Source organism: Nasonia vitripennis, chromosome 5 (assembly GCF_009193385.2).
Source record: "Nasonia vitripennis strain AsymCx chromosome 5, Nvit_psr_1.1, whole genome shotgun sequence".
Classification (NCBI taxonomy): Eukaryota; Metazoa; Arthropoda; class Insecta; order Hymenoptera; family Pteromalidae; genus Nasonia; species Nasonia vitripennis.
Window position 1 is genome coordinate 11,654,042 of NC_045761.1, and position 21,588 is coordinate 11,675,629.

A 21,588-nucleotide genomic window follows, 5' to 3' on the forward strand; every position below is an offset into this window, starting at 1 on the left:
CGAAACAAAATGTAGGTCTCGAAAATCTGGATGGCAGTAAACTTGTTCTAAACTTGTTAAGTGTCACAAGTTTTATTTATGTGGGTGTACTATAAATTTTTTAACAATTAATAAAAATGAAAGCAATTACGTATAGCAAGTAGTATTAGGTTCAGTCGAGACCGCATCACCGCAAATGTAAGTATTGATTTTATTCTCGAGTTCTATAACGTTAAAGATCATATATGAATAGACGCTTGGGAAAAGCGCGCGAAGTACATGGCGGGAAAAGGTTAGATGGAAAACCGTTGAAGGTTAGGAAATTTAGCTAATATAATGTCCAACGTTTAAATTTATAGTGGCCCTGAAAAGGGCCGATTGTTTGATTGTTAGTCCTCAAAAGGACTGTTTACAAGGCATTTATTTATTGTTTAGCTGGCTTTGTCTTAGCAGCGACAGTCTTCTTAGGCTTGGGTGTCTTAGGCTTAGCAGCAACGGGAGATTTTCCAGCTTTCTTCGCCTTCGATGGTGATTTGGGAGCCTTGGCTTTGGCAGGGGCAGCCTTCTTGGTGGCCGTGGTCTTCTTCGCGGCTTCAGATTTCTTTGCTGCAGGTTTCTTCGCAGCTGCGGGCTTCTTCGCTGCGGCTTTCTTCTCGTCAGTCGCTTTCGGCTTTTTGGCTGCTGCGGGTTTTTTTATAGGCTTCTTTACGGCCTCGACAGCAAGCTTGAACCTGCCAAGAGCTCCAGTGCCCTTGGTCTGAATGATGGTTTTCTTCTCAACTGCGTTCTTCAGATACTTTCTGATAAAGTGCGCCTGCTTGGTGACGTCGACGATGTAGTTAGAAGCGATGTACTTCTTGATAGCCACCAGTGCCGAGCCCTTCTTGTCCTTCAAAGCAGCAAGAGCTGCGTTGACCATGACAGCTGTTGATGGATGGGCTGCCTTGGTAGCTGGCTTCTTACTCGCCGTCTTCTTCGAGACTACTGCTTTTTTCGGCGAAGCCGCTGCGGTTTCAACTGCTGTTCCAGTCATGTTGGATGCGGTAGGTACTCTGCGTTGCTGCTATGAAGCTACTACTCAGAATGATGCTGAGCGCGAGTAGAGTCCCCGTTTTATTCCCTTAGCGCGGACCTTAGAGAGAGACCGGCCTGTCTCTGACCAGCGCATGGATGAAATTTCAACTGTTTACGTTTCTATTTTGTTAGTTTTCCGTGTATTTGCAGGGAAAATGGTTACACTTTTACGGTTATTACAGCGGCTTTCGATTAATGAAATGTTAAAGCTTAAATAGTCGTGCGAAGATTTTCATTTGTAGCAATTTATCGGTTAATTTTTCGAGATTATCGAGCCTGTTGTTTCGCTTTAGTGCTGACTTGTCGAACATTTATTGCGATTTCTTAATTATCTGAGCATGAAAATTGATAAAATGTTGTTGAACTTTGTTGAAAAAATGATGATTCTTCGACTCAAGTAGTTTTGCAATTCGATTTGTGAATATATTCTTTCAGAAAATGCATTCAAATACGTAGGACACATAGTCGCATAGAGAGAAGCTGCATGACTGCACTCACTTGTTACTCAGTTCATTGTAATTTTGTTCCATGTTATCGATGAATTGAAAAAAAAGGTTCGATTCATTGGCCTAATAATTATTAGTTTGCGAATTATTTATTTTTAAGAGTAGTATCGTACATACATGAAATTTTTTTCACTCGCGGCAAATTGGAAATAATGGATGGAAGTAAAAGAATGTTTCTGCTGTATCAATTTATATACTTATAATTAATCATACATAAAAGTACATTTAATAAGTATTCATTTTCATGCGCACTTAGAAACTGCGTATACATGTATTAGCCGTTTTCTCAATTTGAGTCAAGATTTTGTACATATCAGCAACTCGGCGTTCTCTACACGAATCAGCGTCTATTATCGCTTGAACCTTAATCGATTTTCTCTCGTTCAATAAATTATTTGTTATTCGCTTCAGTACTTTTGCATATGGATCTATGTTATAAATCCTGTGCAAAATGCGATTTTTAGTCTCTTCATCATCATCAGCCGTCTGACATTCTTCTTGTATAGTATTAAGCCTATCAACGACCATGTAGCCGGTATCCTTAAAGAATAATATTGTAAGATTTTAGAAATTATTGCTATACACAGATGATTATGCAGTAAAACTTACTTGTACAAGATTTTCTGCTCGAGTGGTCAAATTTAAAGCTGACTCTAAACTTTTATGCAAGCACTTTGTCAAATCTAAGCGAGTCATTAAAAGCAATCGTTCAATCGACGACTCTGCTACATCGTAACATTTTTCAGCATTGTCCGATTTAATTGGCCTCTTAAGAGGTGTGCAAAATCCGTGTTATTATTACAATTGTTTAATTTTAGAACTATATTTGAGAAAACTTACTATAACAAGCTCGTCATCTTCATAAATCGGACCGTAAACACTTTCCATATTAATTTGCCAACATTTTTGATTTAATATTTTTGTAGCAGGTAAATTAGAATTCTCGATTGATGATTGGTCACAGTCTACGACGTTTCCAGTTTTTGTTGCTCTCTGCGTGTCAAACAATTGTTATTTGAGCTATGTATATTTTTGTTGTTAAAATCCCTTTGTATTTCAAATCTTACCTTTATTCGGTACATAGTTTGTTTGATACTGCTGTCAATTCGTTGCAGATTGTCAGTTTTTACATTAAATAACAGATACTTCAAATCAATTAAAAAATCTCGCTTAAAGCTCCTTAGTTTATTAATCGACGCTTGTGCCTCATATTTCATGCTTTCTATTTTTGCTAATAAAGAATCTTTGTCCTCTGTTGCATGTGCTGCCTGTTTATTTTAAATAAATTCTTTAAACAAAACATAAATAGTAAAATTAATTATTGCAAACAGCCTTAACTTACATGGAAGAGGCAGAATACCATCAAACCGAACGCCGTAACAAGTTTCATCGCGAAAAATGTGAAGGATATCTATACTCTAGCTGCGTTGCAACGCCTCCCTGTTGTCGAATACTACTAAAGTCTACTAAAGCCTACAGTGTCAATGTTCGTATTTAAAGCTCGACGTTGAAAAGGCCACGTGTTTCAATCAAGCATGACGTGTTCGTCTGGTTGCTAAAGATAATCGATCCCTAGAGGCATCTTATCACAAATTTATCGTCAATTTCGCTATTTTGTATCAATAATCGTATAAATTACTGAATAATATTGAGAAAATCATCGAAAGTACTCATTTGTAGAATTGGCTTTGCATATACTATTATAGTTATTAAATAACGATATTCGCAGGAAAATAGAAAATCATAGGAGTTGGATACAGCATTAGACACCCAAGACATTTATTCTAGGAAGTCAAGTATGAAATATTCAATCAAGATGCAAGACCTTATACATATGCAATAGTAAAATGAAATCATGCAATGCTTATAATAAAAATGGTTTAATGATGTATAAATAAATATTATCTTTGTTGCCTACTTGCATGAAATATTAGCAGCATGCAACGGAATTGAATTAAAGAGCATGCTTTTAGTCCGGACCCTGGCGGTAGATAAAAAGCATTTTGCTTTTAGTAAGGAAAACGAGGACGGTTGAGGCTATTCATAGGAAGCGATAGTATTTGAAAATCATAATAGATGTTTTATACGTTTGAATATTTGGTGGCCCTGAAAAGGGCCGATTGTTTATGGGCAAGAACGGTGTTCAAAATTTAAGCACGTTCTCCACGAATGCGTCTAGCCAGCTGGATGTCCTTGGGCATGATAGTCACGCGCTTAGCATGGATAGCGCATAGGTTAGTATCCTCAAAGAGACCGACGAGGTAAGCCTCGCTGGCTTCTTGAAGAGCCATCACAGCAGAGCTTTGGAAACGAAGGTCCGTCTTGAAATCTTGAGCGATCTCACGCACCAAGCGTTGGAAAGGCAGCTTGCGGATCAGGAGTTCCGTACTCTTCTGGTAGCGACGAATCTCTCGGAGAGCGACAGTTCCAGGCCTGTAACGATGGGGCTTCTTAACTCCTCCGGTAGCCGGGGCACTTTTACGAGCGGCTTTGGTTGCCAGTTGTTTGCGAGGAGCCTTGCCTCCTGTAGACTTGCGAGCAGTCTGCTTAGTGCGAGCCATTGCTAGAAGTTCGGTTGATGCGTCTAGTGCGACTGCTCAGACAAGAATAATTTTTTCAGTGCCGGGGCCCTTGTATTTATACGCGACGGAGCATCTGTTCCGAAACAATCGAAACGCAGCGCAGTAGAGGGGGAAACTGTTGGGTGCCTGGAGAGAGAGGGAAATCGTGCAGTCTAGCCCGCATAAATAGCGATTTTTCTGTAACAGCACCATCACTTAGACGTTGGCAGTCGTATCCCTTGTACTACTCACTCACCGTTGAAGATGACTGGACGTGGAAAGGGAGGAAAAGGTCTTGGCAAAGGAGGAGCTAAGCGGCATCGTAAGGTGTTGCGAGACAACATCCAGGGCATTACCAAGCCCGCTATTCGCCGTCTGGCCAGGCGTGGTGGCGTAAAGCGTATCTCCGGCTTGATTTACGAAGAGACCCGTGGTGTTCTCAAGGTCTTCCTTGAGAACGTTATCCGCGACGCCGTGACCTACACCGAGCACGCCAAGAGGAAGACGGTTACCGCCATGGACGTTGTCTATGCTCTGAAGAGACAAGGCCGCACCCTTTACGGGTTCGGCGGTTAAATTATAATTCGATCCATTTATTGACTCTACTAAACAATCGGCCCTTTTCAGGGCCACCAAATGTTTTAACGTTGGAATATTTCTTTGTTTTATCTTACAAGCTATGCAATGAATGATTTCGAATGAATTATGTAACGAATACTCAGCAATGTACATTTTTAATAATTATAAATGTTAATGTCTACGTTTACGAAAACAATTGAATCCTTTTTTACTTTTTAAGGTTATGATTCTATAATTGTAAAAGATGCATTTTCCCTGCGCAATGATGTATCAATTAGAGACGTAAAGCAAAAAATGTATCAATGATGCTCAATATTAGCTTAATTTTAAACTGCGCTATCAGAAATAAGTATACAAAAATATAAAAGATTGTCATCAATTTAAAATAAAAATGATTATCAAATACAAAATTATAACTGTTCTTGAAAAATAATGTGAAACTATAGTACTAATACAATTTTAATTGCAATATGTTCAAATAATTATGCAATGGCCATCATCTTGGATTATTATGACTGTTATGATTACGCATGTATTTGAATAATAAAATTGATCCCAATGTAAACACGATTAATGGCATCTTTAAATATTATTTTCCTTTAATGTGCAAGAACTGTACATACCAAATTTTATCATCATTATTAAAAATGAACTTGTCAATCCTAAACTGTTAAAAATCAAATAAGAGTAAATTAAAGGCGAGAAACAAGGTAATTGGTTTAGTCACTGTGATCCAAATAAAATAAAATTGGAATAACTGAAATAATTGCAAAATTTAAATGCATATTTTATTGATCATATAAAAGTTTTATATACTATGAATAAATATAAATATTTCGCATTTGTTAAAGCTAAGCAATAATGAAACGAAAAATAGAGTATGCACTAGTTATTTGATTAATATTACAGTTCCTCATTCAGGTCAAAATCTTCTTCTGGAAAATCACCAAGCACTATGCTTGCAGGTTTTACAAACCCACCGTACTTGTCAGGGCATTCAAAGTACTTTTTACCAGCTACTGTTCCATTATTTTTACCAAAAGGTTCATCAAATTTCACTCCTACCCACCATCCACTTTTGAATTCAGTTTTTCCAAGATACATTACAGTGGCTCTGCGTTTAGGGTTGCCAGGAACAATGACCTCACACCTATCGCCTACTTTCATACTGTTGATCAGTCGCTCTTCATTTTCTAGCTCTCGCTGTCTTTCCTCTTCTTTCTTTTTGGTTTCTTCTTCATTGTACTTGCCTAATTTATTTTCTTTCAAAAATGATTTGACTGTTGAGGACCTTTTTGAATATTCTTCCTCAGACAACTCGAACTTCTCAACTGCTGCTGGATCATCTGTTGGTTCTACATCACCAATAACATGGACTCGCATTCCATCTTCAACAGGATATGATCCTAGTTCTTTACCATTTTCACTCAATTTGCATACCAAATCATCATTTTTGTTGTATACTTCTAGTCCCATTGATTTTGATTGATAGCCAACGAGCAATTCTAACTTGTCTTTGAATTCCTGAATGGTTATATCTTTTTTGAATCTTCGTTCCACTGAATAAGATTCATTATTAGCACTTGTTACTACAAAGTTAACAAAATTTGCACTGCCAGAGTTATAGGTATCCATATTTATGTTAATAAGACTTGATAAATTCGTTTTATTATAATCTTGATCAATTTATCATTCTGAAAAAAAGCAAGTTATTATTTCTACAAAAACTTTACTTATAGGGTTATAGTGAATGATCGTACCTTTATTTACAAAACGAATACGTTCATCCGGCTTATTTTATTACCAAATAAGGACTTGTAGATAAACGCGGCTTATGTAGATTTCATCACTTAGTGCACTTTGTATTTCATTGGTATAGGTTAGAGTACACAATATTATGATTCATTCAGAGTATTTCTGACAGAACAAACTGACTGTCATTTGCTGACTAAACAGTGACGTCAGTCATAAGCCAAATGCCAATGAATTCAATCCTTTCAAAACTCAATCATTTGTTTTTCAATAAAGTCTCCAACAGCGGTTAGATTCTAAAATTCAATAAAAGTGCTTTTTAGATATTATCAATATACATATATTAATTGGTTTAATTTGCATTTTCACGTGACATAAAATATAAATTCAGTAATAATAAAATCAACCTCGAAATTGCAAGATTTTTTTTTTGTGAAAATATAGATGATTATAATAAAATGTCAATAGAAATCAATATAGATACTATCGGTTGTGATCGTTTAAAGTTATCAATTTTGGTATTTAAAAGTTTTTAATCTGTGCGTGTTCTATGTATATTTTTAATTCTCTTACAAAAAAAAAAAAAAAAAAAAAAAAAAAATCAACAGAAATTTAAATGATGCCAAAATGGACAATGTATAAGAATTAAGATTATAAACATATGTAAGATAATTGTAAATTTGTTTCCACATACAATTCTTATATTCTTGTAGTCTATAAGTTTTTTAAAAAGTGATAAAGCAACAAAGTGGACCCTGCAAAGATGGACTTATCGACTCAACGATATCGAGACTAGGAAAAATCCACCAATTGTTCAATGAAGTCCAGGAAACGACATTGCAGCATGCAAACACATCAGCACTACGAGAACCTGCCGTCAAGAAAGACAATGACAGTCTTCGAGGAGATCATCGAATTAATTCTGGATCCAAACGGACCTTTTGTAAAAACACGTTGTTTTCCATAATCTTCGCTATTATTATTGTTATGATATTATGTCGTTGGCTACGAAATTGCTTAGCGCGCACTGATTTTTTTCATTTTCAACTCTATGAAGTTGCTCGCTTTTTTCATTGTACCCACCAATGACATCTTTTGACAACACTCTGAATTGGCTTTGTAAAAGAGCCTCAATTCGATATACACATAACACATACAATGGAAATCTTCATTCTCCCTTTTGTTAATGACGATGGAGCAGAGAAGTGTTCGATCGTCATCGTGACCACAGACCAGGAGACGTTCTTGCTGCCGAGTCGAACGGAGGTATTATTAAAACACCCCCGCGAGACACCAATACCAAGAGAATTTACGAGCAAATATCATGAGCCCCTCAACACCTCTCGGGAGCAAGGAGCCACTGGAAAAGCTCACTCCAAATCATAGTCACTATTCGAACAAGTCAACCCACGAAGACCGTGGATTAGGATTCCACAGCCTTCGATATGAGACTCTCAGGAAGGAAGGAAAGTGAATTTATACTCTTTGCGGAGGTGGTTTGCGTGTAAAACCCATTACAGGCATGTTTACACGAATCTTGCCAATTTGTAAGCCTAGCGGAGGTGATTTTATCAAGAATTAATTTAGGTATGCGGGGAAAAAAACACCCTTTTCCGAAAGAAAAAGGAGAGAAAAAACCCACATTTTTTAACCGTCTGAGCGTTTAAAAACTGATTAGTATTTAGGGGAAGGTGAAAGAAGAATAGAGGAAGATAGGTAAAGACCACAGGCGGTAGTGAGAGAGAAGTACATGTATATTTATATTTATTGCTCCTGCTGCTGCTGGCCACTCTGAAACTAAAAGGCAGAATTCTTTATGGCATATTTTTATCTAACTCATGAATAGTTCTAAAGACTTTTGGTCTGCGATATTTATCTAAAGGGTCGTAACTATAATTAATTCGTATTTCGATTCCTTATTAGCTTTATCATAGAATTTAAGGCCCGCTTCATGTATAAAAAATCTATTTCCAGTTCTCTATGTATTAGATCGTTTTTTTGTATAGCGCGGCGCATTGGTTATTGCTCTGAGTGTTTTATTTTGCATAGTTTGTAATTTATCTAAGTTGGATTTACAAGTGCCTACCCAAACTGTGGATGCGTATGTTAATATGGGCCGAACAAACGTTTTGAGTATAATTTTTTCGTTTTTAATGACTAAAGTATATCATTAATGTAAAGGCTGAATAAGGTGGGTCCTAAGAGGCTGCCTTGCGGTACCCCTGCTTTTATTGAAAATTCTCCGGAGTTAAAACCGTCGAGTGTTACCTCGAATTGTCGATTGTTTAGATACGAAGCGAGAAGGTGAATTAAGCATTTAGGTATTTCAAGTTCTATTAGTTTTGTTGGAGTTTATTGATTTTATTTATTATAAGAGAACTTTATTTATAAGAAACAATCACAATAATCTCAATGCAGTACACTAGTAGAAATAATAAAAGATACAAGTTTGAATAATATATATCAGTTGCAAAATAATAACGCGGATAGTATTCTTGATGGTTGATGTGGTGCGCTAGGTGGCTGTCGTCAGACTGACCGCTTCTTCCTTCTTCCGAACTAACTCGGCTGTCCCTTTGGGTCCGGGCCATAAAACCCAGGTCAGTTTTCCGGGGCTAGTGGGGGGTCCGGAACTATGTGCGTAGGCGTCTCTATGTGTGTATGTGTGAGTATCGTTGAACTCCAACAAGTTTTCTTGGCAAGCCGTTGATCCAGACACTATCGAACGTTTTTTCAACGTCTATAGGAGGACCGCGCCAGTGTTGTGTTGTTTCCAGTTATAGTTTTTATTTATAAATTCTGTTAAACGCAAAATTTGGTGTTGAGTTGAATGACCGTCTCTGAAGCCGAACTGTTCATCGCGAATAATAATCCGTAAACTAATCGGTCTATAGCTTGTTGGTAGTGTTGGATCTTTTCCTGGTTTAGCGAACGCAAGAATAAGAGCTTTTTTCCACTGGTTGGGGAAGTATTTTAATTTGAAGCACGCGTTGAAGGCGTCTGCGAAGATTTTTAGAGCTTTATTCGGGAGATTTTTTAGCATGAAGTTTTAAATTCTATTTGGGCCCGGTGCTTTATTATTTTTTGTTTTCCTAAAGTAGTTTTTTAAGTTCAAACCCTGTTACTTTTTTTATATAGTCCGTGCACGGTTGATTTAGATAATCGGACACTAGTTTATCCGTTTTTTTTGGTAAAGTCAGTGTCCGAAGGGTTGTTATGCGGTGTGAATGTTTTGTGTTCGGTTCTCATAAGGTTGCGTTTTTTTAATAAGTTCAAGGATTTCGACCGGTAGCGGTTCATTATAATTAAATTTATTATCTTTAAGCGGCGTCGATTGCTCTATTGCCTGTGTCATTGTTTCTGTGAGTGAAGTAATTAGTGTGTCTGTGTTCTGTTGATTCTAATTGATATGAGTCTTGTAAGCTATCGTTTATAAAGGTTTGAAAAGTGTTCCAATCTGTTTTAGCAAAGTTGTATCTATAGGCTTTGGGATATTATACGTGATATCAAGATCTATTGAGATTTCTATTGGGTAATGATCTGAGCTAGCTCGTGGATCGTTATGACATTAGTGGAGAATTTCAATTCTTTTGTAATTACAAAGTCAATAATGTCAGGTTTATGTAGTTTGTTATTTGAGTAGTGTGTGAATTCTGCTGGTGCGTGTATATCAAAATCGTGTTTGAGGCAATAGTCGCTTAGTTTTGAGCCGAGAGTGTTAATTGTATTTCACTGCCTCGTCCTCTAAATTGTGAAAGTTCGATCGCCAGGTGGCGCGCGTGTGCCTCGCACCCATCGCGCCCGCCTCATCCGCCATCAGCCGTCATTACGCTTTCCTGTGCGTTAGGAACCACACGCAAAGAACTCGCTCAAAGAAGTTTTCCCTTCACCCTCATCATGGGATCATCGCGACACAAGAGGAAGAGGCGCACACGATCCACCTCCAGGAGTAGCCACTCGTACGTTCCTGAGGCTAAAAGGCGTCGACGATCTCGATCAACAGGGAAACGCTTCGCACACAAAAGGCAGGTAGACAAAAAACGACCCAAACCGCACAGACGCGAGCGCGACGGCGGCAAGCGAGAAAGATCCGAATCCTCACGGGGAGCCCAGCGGGGAAAAAAGGACCAAGAGCATGACGCTAGACGTATTATATGCCGGGTCGAAATAAACACGCTGACGGCCAAGGAAAATCTAACAATGGCGGCGACCGACGCTATCGAAGCTTGGCCAGTGCGTATAGCGACGTAGAGCGCTACAAACAACGCAAGTCCCGCCATGTCACACGACGAAGCCGCAGCGAATCGTCATCCTCGAGCAGCGAAAGTCGAAGCAGCAGCAGCAGCCGCAGCGACGACAGCAGCCCACGAAGCTTCTCAAGCAGATCCTCGTCATGCTCAGACAGGCGCTCACGCAGCCGCTCGAACTCTTGCAGCTCCTCCCAAGACCAGGACAAGGAGAACAATCCCGACAAAGACAACGGCAAAACACCGTAGGCTGGCCTGGTTGATCTTCTGGGCGAAGCTAACACGTCGAAGGAACCAGGGCCCCCTCTGGATCAACAAATAAACGAAAGATGGACCGCCATGTGCAAAGAAGGCATGAACAAAGAAAGCAAGGAGGCGATGGTGAAGAAACACGCCTGGCCGGAGAACTGCATAGCCCTAAAAGCACCCATACTCAATGCGAAGATAAAATCGGGGATCAGCAAAACTGCTCAACGAAGAGACCAGTACCAAACACAAGCACAAAATCAGCTAGGTATGGCGCTGACTCGGAAAAGCGCTGACAGGTATGCTGAAGGCCGCTGCAGACGCACAACCAGACCAACTGCAAACAGGAATTTTCGAGAACATCAGCGACGCGGCCAAATTACTGACAGACCTGCATTACAACTTTTCGAAGACGCGAAGAGCTTTTATAACACCAAGCCTTAAACAGGCAACTATAGACGTCGCAGTCGAGGCAAAAGTTGACGAGTACCTGTATGGAAAGGATTTCTCGGAAAAGATAAAAGCAGGCAAGGAAATCGAGAAAACCTCAAAAGATGCAACGAAGAACGACAGAGGAAGAAGTAAACCTGAGACACGCAGAACTCCCCTCAGAACAAAGGATTTAATTCAAAGGCCCCTCCAGGCAGACAACGAGCGGCTCTCGATACAGGAGGAGGCCAACGGACAAGAGACCATCACCAGGGAGTCGCAACTACCGACGCCAAGGGACAACTACCACCGGAGGAACTAACTGTCCAAAGTCACACAAAAGGCTGCCCCTGTCGAACCTAACCTGCAACTCGAACGAGCGGAAAGCTCACCGCAAAGCCACTCAGGACCTACTAGACAAGCGATCTCCCAGTGCCCACCTAAAAAAGGACAGTTCCTGTCCAAATACTTCTTAAGAAAAAAGTCAAACGGTGAAAACCGGTTTATACTTAACCTAAAAAAGCTGAATAAATTTATCGAAGCCCCCCACTTCAAGTTGGAAGATATAGCCTTGAGACTAATAACTCGCGAATCCTACATGGCAACGATCGATCTAAAAGATTCATACTTCCTCGTGCCAATACATCGGAATTACAAAAAATTTCTTAGATTCGAGTTTGAGAACAAAATTTACAAATTTAACGCTTTACCGTTTGGTCTATCAACCGCGCCGTACGCCTTCACAAAACTCATACAACCGGTCATTCAAAAATTACGTTCGGAGGGCCTCAACTCGGTCATATATCTGGACGACATACTCATGATAGCGGAAAATAAAAAAGACTGCGCTAGAAACGTCGAAATCACTCGAAAAATGCTGCAGTCACTAAGATTTATCATAAATACGAACAAAAGCCAGCTAAATCCTTCGCGGCAGTGCAAATTTCTAGGCTTTATTCTTGACACGGATGACTTTAGTATATACTTGCCTAAAAATAAACGGGAAGACACTCAAAGAATTATTCACACAATTTACAACAAAAACAACGCCACTATCAGGTCGGTAGCAAAAATGATAGGTGCTCTGATTGCCGCTTGCCCCGCCGTAAGCTACGGATGGCTGTACACGAAAAGAATAGAACGGGAAAAATTCCTAGCACTCTCGGCAAATGACGACGACTTCGATAGACGAATGAAAATTTCTGGAACCGCTAAACGAGATCTGAAATGGTGGCTACCACACCTAGAAACAACCAAAAACCCTATAAAAGAAAACAAATATTTTTTAGAGATATTTACGGATGCCTCCCTCACGGGCTGGGGCGCGTACTGCCACGGTGAAAAAGAACGAGGATGGTAGAAAGACACAGAAGAAGAAGAACACATCAATTATACCGGATTATGATAGGGGGAGGCTTTGGAGTTGATGTTTCTTCAATGCTCGAAGACTCAGAGTCAGATTCGGAATTCTCGGAGAGGAAGTCTACGTCTTCCAAGTTTTTCTTGGCCGTACATGCTAAACCTTTTTTTTTATGAGGGGGAGGAGGTGGAAATCTTCTAAAAGACACCTTCGAGATGGGATTGAAGGTAGTGTCGGATTCATCGCCGTGAGGAGATGCCTACCGACTAAAACCACCTCCTCAGAGGACCATTCTCTCTATTCTCGTAGGGTAGAGAGTAGGTGACTATGGCGCTAAAGTAGCGAAGCTTGAAATTTGGCAGTAATGCCTTATGAGAAGAAGATATTTATTTGAGTATTTGTATGTGTGTGAATGAGTGCGCACGCTTAGGTAATTGTGTAGGTGCGGACGTGCGGGTGACTTGGTGTGAGTGTCATAAGGGGTGGCTACGTATATCCTCAAATTAGGCAGTGGTTGGCTCTAGGATAGAGCAGGGCCGTCTTACCCAATCATAAGACATTGTTGTGTATGTAGTGGTTGCCACTATAGTGGGGTTGCAATGATTTTTCATTGAGTCGTGAAGTTTGGCAGCGAATATCGGGGCGGCCTGATTGGGGGAGGTGATTGCGACTTCTTTTAGGATTTGTTTATTCCGTATATACCACGGGATGTCAAGGATAGACCTAAGCATTCTAAAGAATGATCCTTCAATGGGTTTTAAGTGAGATTCGCCGGCTGCACCCCATACGGGTATGGCGTATGTTTGGATGCTCCTGATGATAGCGGAGAAAGCACGGAGTTTTGTTTTGTATGAGACTGACTTGTTGTTGAAGAAGGGTCTAAGCTGTATGAATGCACCGAGGGCCTTGCTTAGGGTGAGCTTTGTGTGCTTTACCCATGAGAGTTTGCGGTCTAGAGTGACTCCTAGGTACTTGGCAGAGTTACTCCATTTGAGGGTGTGACCCTTTATTTGTATGCATGTGTGGGGGGTTGTATTTCTTTTCGAAAAGAAGATATCTACTGATTTGGATTCGTTGATTGATAATCTCCAATGAGAGTACCAATCAATGAGTGTGACGAGGTGTTTGTTTAAGAGGTTCGTGCATTGAGAGATCTGTCTTGTTGTGCGCAGGACAGCTATGTCATCTGCGTAGATTGCAGTGATAATTCCTTCGCGTTGAGGGATGTCGTATCCGTATAGGTTGAAGAGTGTGGGGGATAGTTTTGACCCTTGAGGAACACCTGCGGTGATGGGTTTGCTGCTGGATAGAGAGTGTCCCACTTTAACTCTCAGTGATCTATCCGTAAGAAAAGACTGGATAGTGCCTATGAGGTAGTGTGGACAATTTATTCTAATTAGTTTGTAAATGAGACCATCGTGCCAGACTTTGTCGAAAGCCTGTTGTACGTCGAGAAGAGCCATTGCGGTGTGATGCCTTCTGTTTAAGCTGTCTGCGATGTGCTCGGCTACTCTCATGAGTTGATGCGCGGAAGAGTGTCTGGACCTAAAGCCGTGTTGTACATCTGGCAAGACATTACTTTCGTCAATGTGTTTGTTCAGGCGTGTGAGTAGTACGCTTTCGACGATTTTGCTGAGAGATGGTAAGAGGCTAATTGGTCTATAGCTGGACGGTGAGGTGAGAGGTTTTCCTTGTTTTGGGAGGCAAATCACGGTGGCTTCTTTCCAGCTTGTTGGAAAATAGCGTAGACGCATGGCGGCATTTGCGATATTGCAAATTTCAACTAGATGTTTTCTAGGTAGGAATTTTAAAATGTTGTTTGTGATACCATCCTTTCCAGGGGCTTTACGATTTTTTAGGTTGCGTATAATGGAGCTAATTTCTTGGGGGGTTGTATGAGAGAATTCGGGTTCATGTAGGGGGTGATTTTTCACTTCTTCAGTTATGTTGGCGTGGGTCTCTACTAGGTTTTCCGGACTAGGATTGGGAGAGCATTGTGCTTGAAGCGAAGTTGCGAAAATTTCTGCCTTATCAGCGTCTAGTGAGAAGGAGCTGTTCCCTTGTTTAAGGGGAGGAAGAGATGGTCTCTTGTTACGGAGTTTTTTCACTACAGACCAGGCGCTTTTGGGGCTCTTTTCAGCTTCGGCGATAAACTCATTCAATCCTTTGCTCCTGTGTTCGGAGACGAGAGAGCTGATCTCTTTGGTCATCGCGTTTAATTCTGTTTTTAGAATTTTGTTTCTTGTTGATTGCCAAAGTTTGCGTAGTTTGTTTTTCTCAGCGATGAGGGATTTTAACTCGGGGGATAATTTCGTTTTAAATTGGGGGACTGTGGTTGTGGTTGTGGCTTGTTGGGTGGCTGTGTTTATCTCTTTTGTTAGTTCTTCTACCGCTTTGTCTAGCTCAGTTATTGATTTGATATGGGAGCATTTGAAGTTAGAAGTTTCAAGGATGTACTTGAGATGGAGCCAGTCTATGCTGCTCGTGGTGATGGGTAAGAAGTCGGGGGAGCTGGGAATCTTAACAAGAACCGGGTTATGGTCTGAGGAGAGATCTTCTGTAGTCCAAGGATCAGATGGCAGAGTAATGTTTTTTGTTAAGAAGATGTCTAAAATATCCGGGTCATGTGTAGCGCAGCCTGGAAAGTGAGTGGGCACTAGGGGAGGTTCAATGCATATGTTGTGTTTCATTATTTTTTTGAGAAGAGATTGGCCTGCAGGGTTGTTGTGAATGCAACCCCAGGAGGTGTGTTTTGCGTTAAGATCTCCTGCCAATATAGTAGGAATGTTTGTATTGAAAAGAGAGTGGAGTGAAGAAAATTTTTCTTTTGGGTTAGGGGGCGCATAGAAGGCAATGACTCTGATGGGCGTGGACTTTGTATGAATTTCCACTCCTACTGCTTCGCAATCCGGGAAATCGGTGTTTATGGCTCTGTGGCGGATATTTCTGCGGATGAGAATAGCTACGCCGCCTCCCGCCGCATCAGGTCTGTCACGTCTGTATATAGTAAAATTTGGGATGAAGAGTTTTTTGATCGAGGTTAGGTGAGTTTCAGTGATGACAGCAATATCGATCTGCTTGTCATCGAGAAATTGAATTAGTTCGGTGGATTTGTTTAGTATGCCATTTGCATTCCAATTAAGAAGGGTGAAACTTTTTTTTTTTTTTGTTCTTCCATCATCTTAGTTGAAGGATGGCAGAGGTGAGATTTGCCGTGAATTGCGTGATCGCTGCTTGTATCTGCGATTGAATGGCGCTAGTTATGGGAGTGTTCTGAATTAAAGGGCTTCCTGTCACCGCGTTAGCGTAGGATGTTGGAGTGTTTGTGTTTTTTATTGCGTTAAAACGAGGGTGTGAGTTGTTGTTTTTTGAAGATTGAGGAGGTTCCTTCTGGGTTTTTGGGGATTTTGGAGCCTTTGGGCAGCCGCGATAGGTGGCTCGATGTTGGCCGTTGCAGTTTGCGCAGACTGGGGGAATTTCTTTATTGTCTTTTTTTTGACAGGCCGGAGTGGCGTGATCTTTTGCACAGAAGGCGCAAACCCAGTTTGCGTGGCAGTAGTTGGCGGTGTGACCGAATTTTTGGCAACGCTTACACTGAGGGGTAAACTTTGATTTTCGTTTTGGTTCGACCGTGACTTTGAGGCCGCCCAACGTTTGCAAATCGAAAATCGTTTTTGCGTGAGCGAAGGAGGGGTCCAAGTGGGCTATAACTAGGGGCCAGACTTTTTCGCCATTTCGCATGCGAAAGACTTTCTTGACCGCCGGGTGTTTATGGCGGATTTCTTCGAGGATTTCTTCCTCGGAGTAGGACTCGTTTACGCCACGGATAACTACTATGAGTTCGCGGTCTTGTTTTAGTTGGTACGTTGTGTATTGGATTTCGGAGGAATCCAACTTTTTAGATATCTCGCGAAAGGAGTCCACGGTTTCCGGGTAGATTTTAACCCCGTCGGAGAGATTCACCGCGCGTCGAAGTTGGATGCCGTGTTCGGCTAGAGCCCTCTGTATCTTTGGCCAACGATCCTCTTCGCGGATTAAGATAGGGGGAGGCTTTGCTTTTGCCGTTTCGATTTCAGAGTCGGATGATTCGGAGTTAGATTCTGATTCCGAAAGAAATTTAGCCGATTTGGGGACTATCCTTGCTCCAGTGCGCCGTCGCTTTCTCTGTGATTTTTTGGCGTCGGATGATTGCTCCATTAGCTCATCGCTTGGAGAGTTAGTGCGCGAGTTTTGGGACGGGTTGGTGGCCGAGTGCCTCTCCGTTAACAGTGATTCCGCCTTTGCGAGTGCGATTTGAGTTTGTTGAAGCTGAGCTTCTAAACTGGCGACCTTACCTCGAAGGTCGAAGATGACTTTGTTGAGATCGTCGGAGTTGCTAGACGAGGACTGCTGTGTTACGGTGTCGTGGTGTTCATCCATTCTCGGCGCACCCGCCGGGCGCCCTGCAGAGGGCGATGGCCAGGTGAAGATGTTCAGATCCGTGGAGTTCCAGAAGTTGGATTTCAGGAGAGGCCACTGTGATGTCGGGCTCAGGGGGGCTGTCTGGTGTTCACTCAGGATTGACGCTGGGGTTAGCCCTGATAAGGGCTGTTTGATGTAATTTTTGCAGGCAGGAGCACAGCGATTTTCAATATCGTGTAGAACTGGCTTCGCGAACGAAACCAAGATGAATGTGTGATCGTGATTACATGGTAAACCGAAAAGAGGATATATTTATGAAATTCACTGAGAAGAATCACTAGAAGACAGTAAAAAAAAACGGTAACTATCCACCTAGCGGCATTGAGGTAGAACTAATATGTCGTAAGACGAGGCATACGCGGTAAAAATACATATGAACATTAGCTTCTTTAATATACATTAAAAAATTAGTATGGCTTTTACCAATCTTTTTTCCACATTGAAATATTAAAAACGAATGTTATCAATAGCAAGTAAACAAAAGTAACGATACACAAAGGAATCAGTACAAAATTCGAATCAATAAGTTAATATGCGATACATAGGCGTCGAAAAAATGTAAAAATAAATGTAAATAAACAATGTAAAAATTTTCTATAAATAAATAAGATTTCTAAATGAAAAAAGACTACTTTTTGCTTTGACTTTTTTTGAGGAAATGTATAAGAATAATATAGGACTCCTTGCTTTTGTAGTGCTTTGAGCAATGACTCGTAGCTTCCTATATAGTATTTGTAAAAACTGTAACTGTTATTTTTTTTCGTGTTCTCTTAGCCCGTTAAATTTGTTATGGGTCACAGCGTTGTTCAACTCTTTATTATTCATCTTTTGGCGTTTATTCGCCTCTTCATTTTCTCCGTCATCGAATGACTTGCTTTTCGGAGAAGGCTGAATCTGTTTCAGCATTTGATAAAATCCTACACAAACTATTCCTTCAGAAAATTAGCTTATTTTTGGAACAAAAATCAGTCAGGGGAAGTCTACAGGGGACATAAAAGTGTGTATGTATGTATGTATGTACGTGAAGACGATCTTAGCATTCTCTAGCTACGCATAAATTCGCCACGATTGAGATTTGGCCACGGCAACCACAAACGTACAAGAGGTATCTTCTATATGGCAGCCGCCGGTCTAGTGAATGAGAGCTTGGACAAAGTCGTTCCGTAAGCCTACCGGGTGCGAGCGAAAACGCAACGAGAATGAAACGTTTAGTCGACCAAATCAACAAGAAAACAGGAGCTAGCTGGAGCTCGATTATTTTTGGAACTAGATGTCTGCCAGTTTGTCCTGTTACGCATGTTTATATTATTAATCATACGTTTATTCTTCAAGGCTATAAATAAATTTTGAAATTATGAGTGATTTGAGATGGTATATTTTCGGCAGGATATTCGCTTATTTAGTATTTTCTTTGCAGAATTGTGATTGTAAAATTCTTTGTTTACAAATAATAATAAAAAAACAACTTGGTAGAGAAAAATATTATAGTACAAATTCGGGCAATCGAATAATTAACATTTACGAATTAGTAAGATGATTATTTGAAGAAATAATTTGTAATAACTAAACATAACTACAACTACGCAATATATTAATATTGTATTTTTGTTATAGATAATATAAACAAAAAATAGCTAAGCATTGCAAAAGATACTCGAATAAACATTCGGCAATTTACACGCGCTTATTGAATCCGTTTCAATCGGTTTTAATACGCATCTGCGTCTAGATTGGATTTTACTTATACGCGTCTACAGGATTCAATGGAGATTCGGGCCTATAAGTTTCAATCGGTTTCAATGCGCACTTTCCACATAAGATGTTCGAAAAATGTCCGAGTGAAAGAAGAATGAAACATCGAATCGTCAAATATACGCGGAGAACAGGAGGTGCAAGAAACTGTCTTTCGGAATACATGTCGCGGTTTCAATCGGTTTGGTAAAAGCACATCAGAGCTTATGATAGAATACTGTACAGTGGACAAAAAATTTAAATATATAGAGAGAAAATATTCAAAATCTAGTGAAAGAGGAGGTGAGCGTTGAGATCATAATATAGATATAGAGTAAAGAAGAGTAATAGAAAAAAGTTTAAAAGAGATTGTAAACCATTAGAAATATGTAAATAATGGTAAATCAAGTTTCGATAAACGTTATTGCAAAATAATGGATAAATGAATAAGTGAGGCGATAAGTGTGATAAATTATTTAAGTATAACTTGCAAACAAAGTCCATTTCTGGGCCACCAGGCCGAAATGTAAGTAATATTAAAACAAATTAGTAAGAAAGTTATTGTGAATAATCATAGTTTTAGTTACTGAAATTTGTTTCATAAATCAAGGACATGTTATTGAAAAATAATTGTATATTATATCCAACTTGATACGTATATATAATACTTTTTCGTGCGTTGATGATCAAAACCAAAAGCATATTAAACTATTATTATTAATAAATATTCTATCTTATTCAATAATTATGCGTTTTTGTATACAGCATGCTCCAATAATGCAAAATGGAGCATCCGAAGGCATCAATATCGCGGTGGTTACATTAGGAACGCATGCTATTAGAGAGGTAATACATTATTTATTGAAAATTCGTGGATATTTTAATGTAGTTTTGGGAGAAGTATAAAATAATAATAAGTAAAACATAATTATCTTTCAATTCGCATGAAATGTTGCTATAGAAATCAACTCATGCATGAAAGCAATGAAATTTTATTCTACTATAATTATTTACGTTATATAATACGCATACACATAAACTGCAGAACAAAAGTATTTGGTTCGATAATGTTAGAACCCGCGTAATTATACCGATTCTAACATTAAAAGAAAAAATGTCTTTTAATGAAGAAAGTTCAGTTTCTTTGATATTATGCTTCCCTAATACTTGTAACTGTTCGATTTCTCGTTTCAGATGTTCTACGAGTAGTCGAATACGAAAAATACCGATTAAAACCGATTCAATACGATTGGATACTATAGCGCATGCATAGAGATAAAATATTTTTTTCATAAATTACAGTAACAATGTGAAATTGTGATGTTTGTTATTATTAAAAATTGTATTTAGAAATATTAAATTATGTAAATAACAAATCACGTGATAGTTCTCGTATAGTGTAAAGAGTTTCTGTGATTTTTATACCAACAATGTATTAATAAAACTGTTCAAACATCCGTTTTTTATTCTGAATAAATTAATATTATATTTATTTAAATACTTTACGTTGATTTTAATCATTTGGATAACTTACATTTGCTTATAATACGAATAATATAACAAGTTTTTATTTTATCCTGTTTCTTTGATATCCTGTTATCCTGATAACTTTAGCGAATCGATGTCTCTGCCGTATCTTCTTAGTATCGACTAATAGACGTCTTTTAGATGTCTTTTACAGACTGCTTCAAACGTCGGGCTTCAAATTATAATGTAGGTATAAGAAAGTATACTATGCCACGGTGATTTTAAAATCAGCAAGGGTTTTATTCGACCAATCGATTCTTATTATTACAGTACGCATGATTTATTTAATTGTTCAATATCTTTAGAATTGAAAAAATTAGAGAATTCATTAAAATTCATGCTATAAAATGCTTAGTTTGGATATACATACAGATGCAGATACTTTAAAATAACTTGAAGCAAAAGAATCTTCAAAATTGCCTCTAAAAATGTCTATATTCTGACAAATTCACAGCAAAACGATCATCGTCCCAGCTGAAATACACTTATACGCGCTTATAAATATTTATGCTTGAAAAATCAAACCACCAAATTGTAATACACTTTTCATATTATGCGAATTAAGCTTTGTATACACACGTTTTTTCAAACAGAACATCAAACTTATTTGTACTTGTAAGCCTTATCATGAGAGTGACAAATAAATATATAAGTGTCAAAAAGACATCCGAAATCTTCCCTCCGAAAGACATCTGCTAGAAGACGCGAATGAGACATCCAATCGGCGGATCTACCAGGCAAACATGACGTTGCAAGAGCTTTTAGGCATCGGATATTCGCTACCTCTCTCTTCTACTCTCGTCAACTTGATTGACTCCGTCTTCGACGGCAGCGCAAGGCTGTCACATTTTTTACAGCAGACGATTTTGAACGAGTGAAAAAGTAGTTGCATCACTACATGTAGGTATAGGATGGGACATTGCTGCATAATATAATTGTGTACGTTGAGGCAAATGCGCTGACGGAGAGAAATCTGCGGGAGAGAACGAAATGGGGGAACGAAATGCTGGAACGAAAATCCCGAAACGGTTATGTTGCAGCAGGCGATCAGGAGTTGCAAGGAGGTGTATCACGAAAAGACAAGCGTGCGTAGTCACGGCATATATATAGACTGAGTAAGTATATAATATGTATAT

The 21,588-nt window shown here is 39.4% G+C and overlaps 5 protein-coding genes across 5 annotated transcripts; 1 reads left to right on the forward strand and 4 right to left on the reverse strand.

The window, feature by feature from the left end:
• Window positions 1–56: 56 nt before the first annotated feature.
• On the reverse strand, window positions 57–1,085 carry LOC100124218 (histone H1-like). The gene has a single exon (XM_001608075.4). The coding sequence runs from the start codon at window positions 1,010–1,012 to the stop codon at window positions 404–406; it is 609 nt and encodes a 202-aa protein (XP_001608125.1). The 5' UTR covers window positions 1,013–1,085; the 3' UTR covers window positions 57–403.
• Window positions 1,086–1,732: 647 nt separating this feature from the next.
• Window positions 1,733–3,397, reverse strand: LOC100124219. The gene is made up of 5 exons (XM_001608076.6): window positions 2,902–3,397; window positions 2,627–2,827; window positions 2,400–2,552; window positions 2,169–2,327; window positions 1,733–2,099 (listed from the first exon to the last, which is right to left on the reverse strand). Exons 1-5 carry the CDS (start codon window positions 2,947–2,949, stop codon window positions 1,812–1,814), a joined length of 849 nt encoding a protein of 282 aa, XP_001608126.1. The 5' UTR covers window positions 2,950–3,397; the 3' UTR covers window positions 1,733–1,811.
• Window positions 3,398–3,482: 85 nt separating this feature from the next.
• Window positions 3,483–4,162, reverse strand: LOC100115866 (histone H3). The gene has a single exon (XM_001608234.5). It carries the CDS (start codon window positions 4,118–4,120, stop codon window positions 3,710–3,712), a length of 411 nt encoding a protein of 136 aa, XP_001608284.1. The 5' UTR covers window positions 4,121–4,162; the 3' UTR covers window positions 3,483–3,709.
• LOC100115907 (histone H4) lies at window positions 3,974–5,269 on the forward strand. The gene has a single exon (XM_003424547.5). It carries the CDS (start codon window positions 4,385–4,387, stop codon window positions 4,694–4,696), a length of 312 nt encoding a protein of 103 aa, XP_003424595.1. The 5' UTR covers window positions 3,974–4,384; the 3' UTR covers window positions 4,697–5,269.
• A 184-nt stretch (window positions 5,270–5,453) lies between these two features.
• On the reverse strand, window positions 5,454–7,505 carry LOC100115947 (tubulin-folding cofactor B). The gene is made up of 3 exons (XM_001608236.6): window positions 7,146–7,505; window positions 6,460–6,747; window positions 5,454–6,393 (listed from the first exon to the last, which is right to left on the reverse strand). The coding sequence occupies exon 3, from the start codon at window positions 6,332–6,334 to the stop codon at window positions 5,603–5,605; it is 732 nt and encodes a 243-aa protein (XP_001608286.1). The 5' UTR covers window positions 6,335–6,393; window positions 6,460–6,747; window positions 7,146–7,505; the 3' UTR covers window positions 5,454–5,602.
• Between the last annotated feature and the right edge of the window lie 14,083 nt (window positions 7,506–21,588).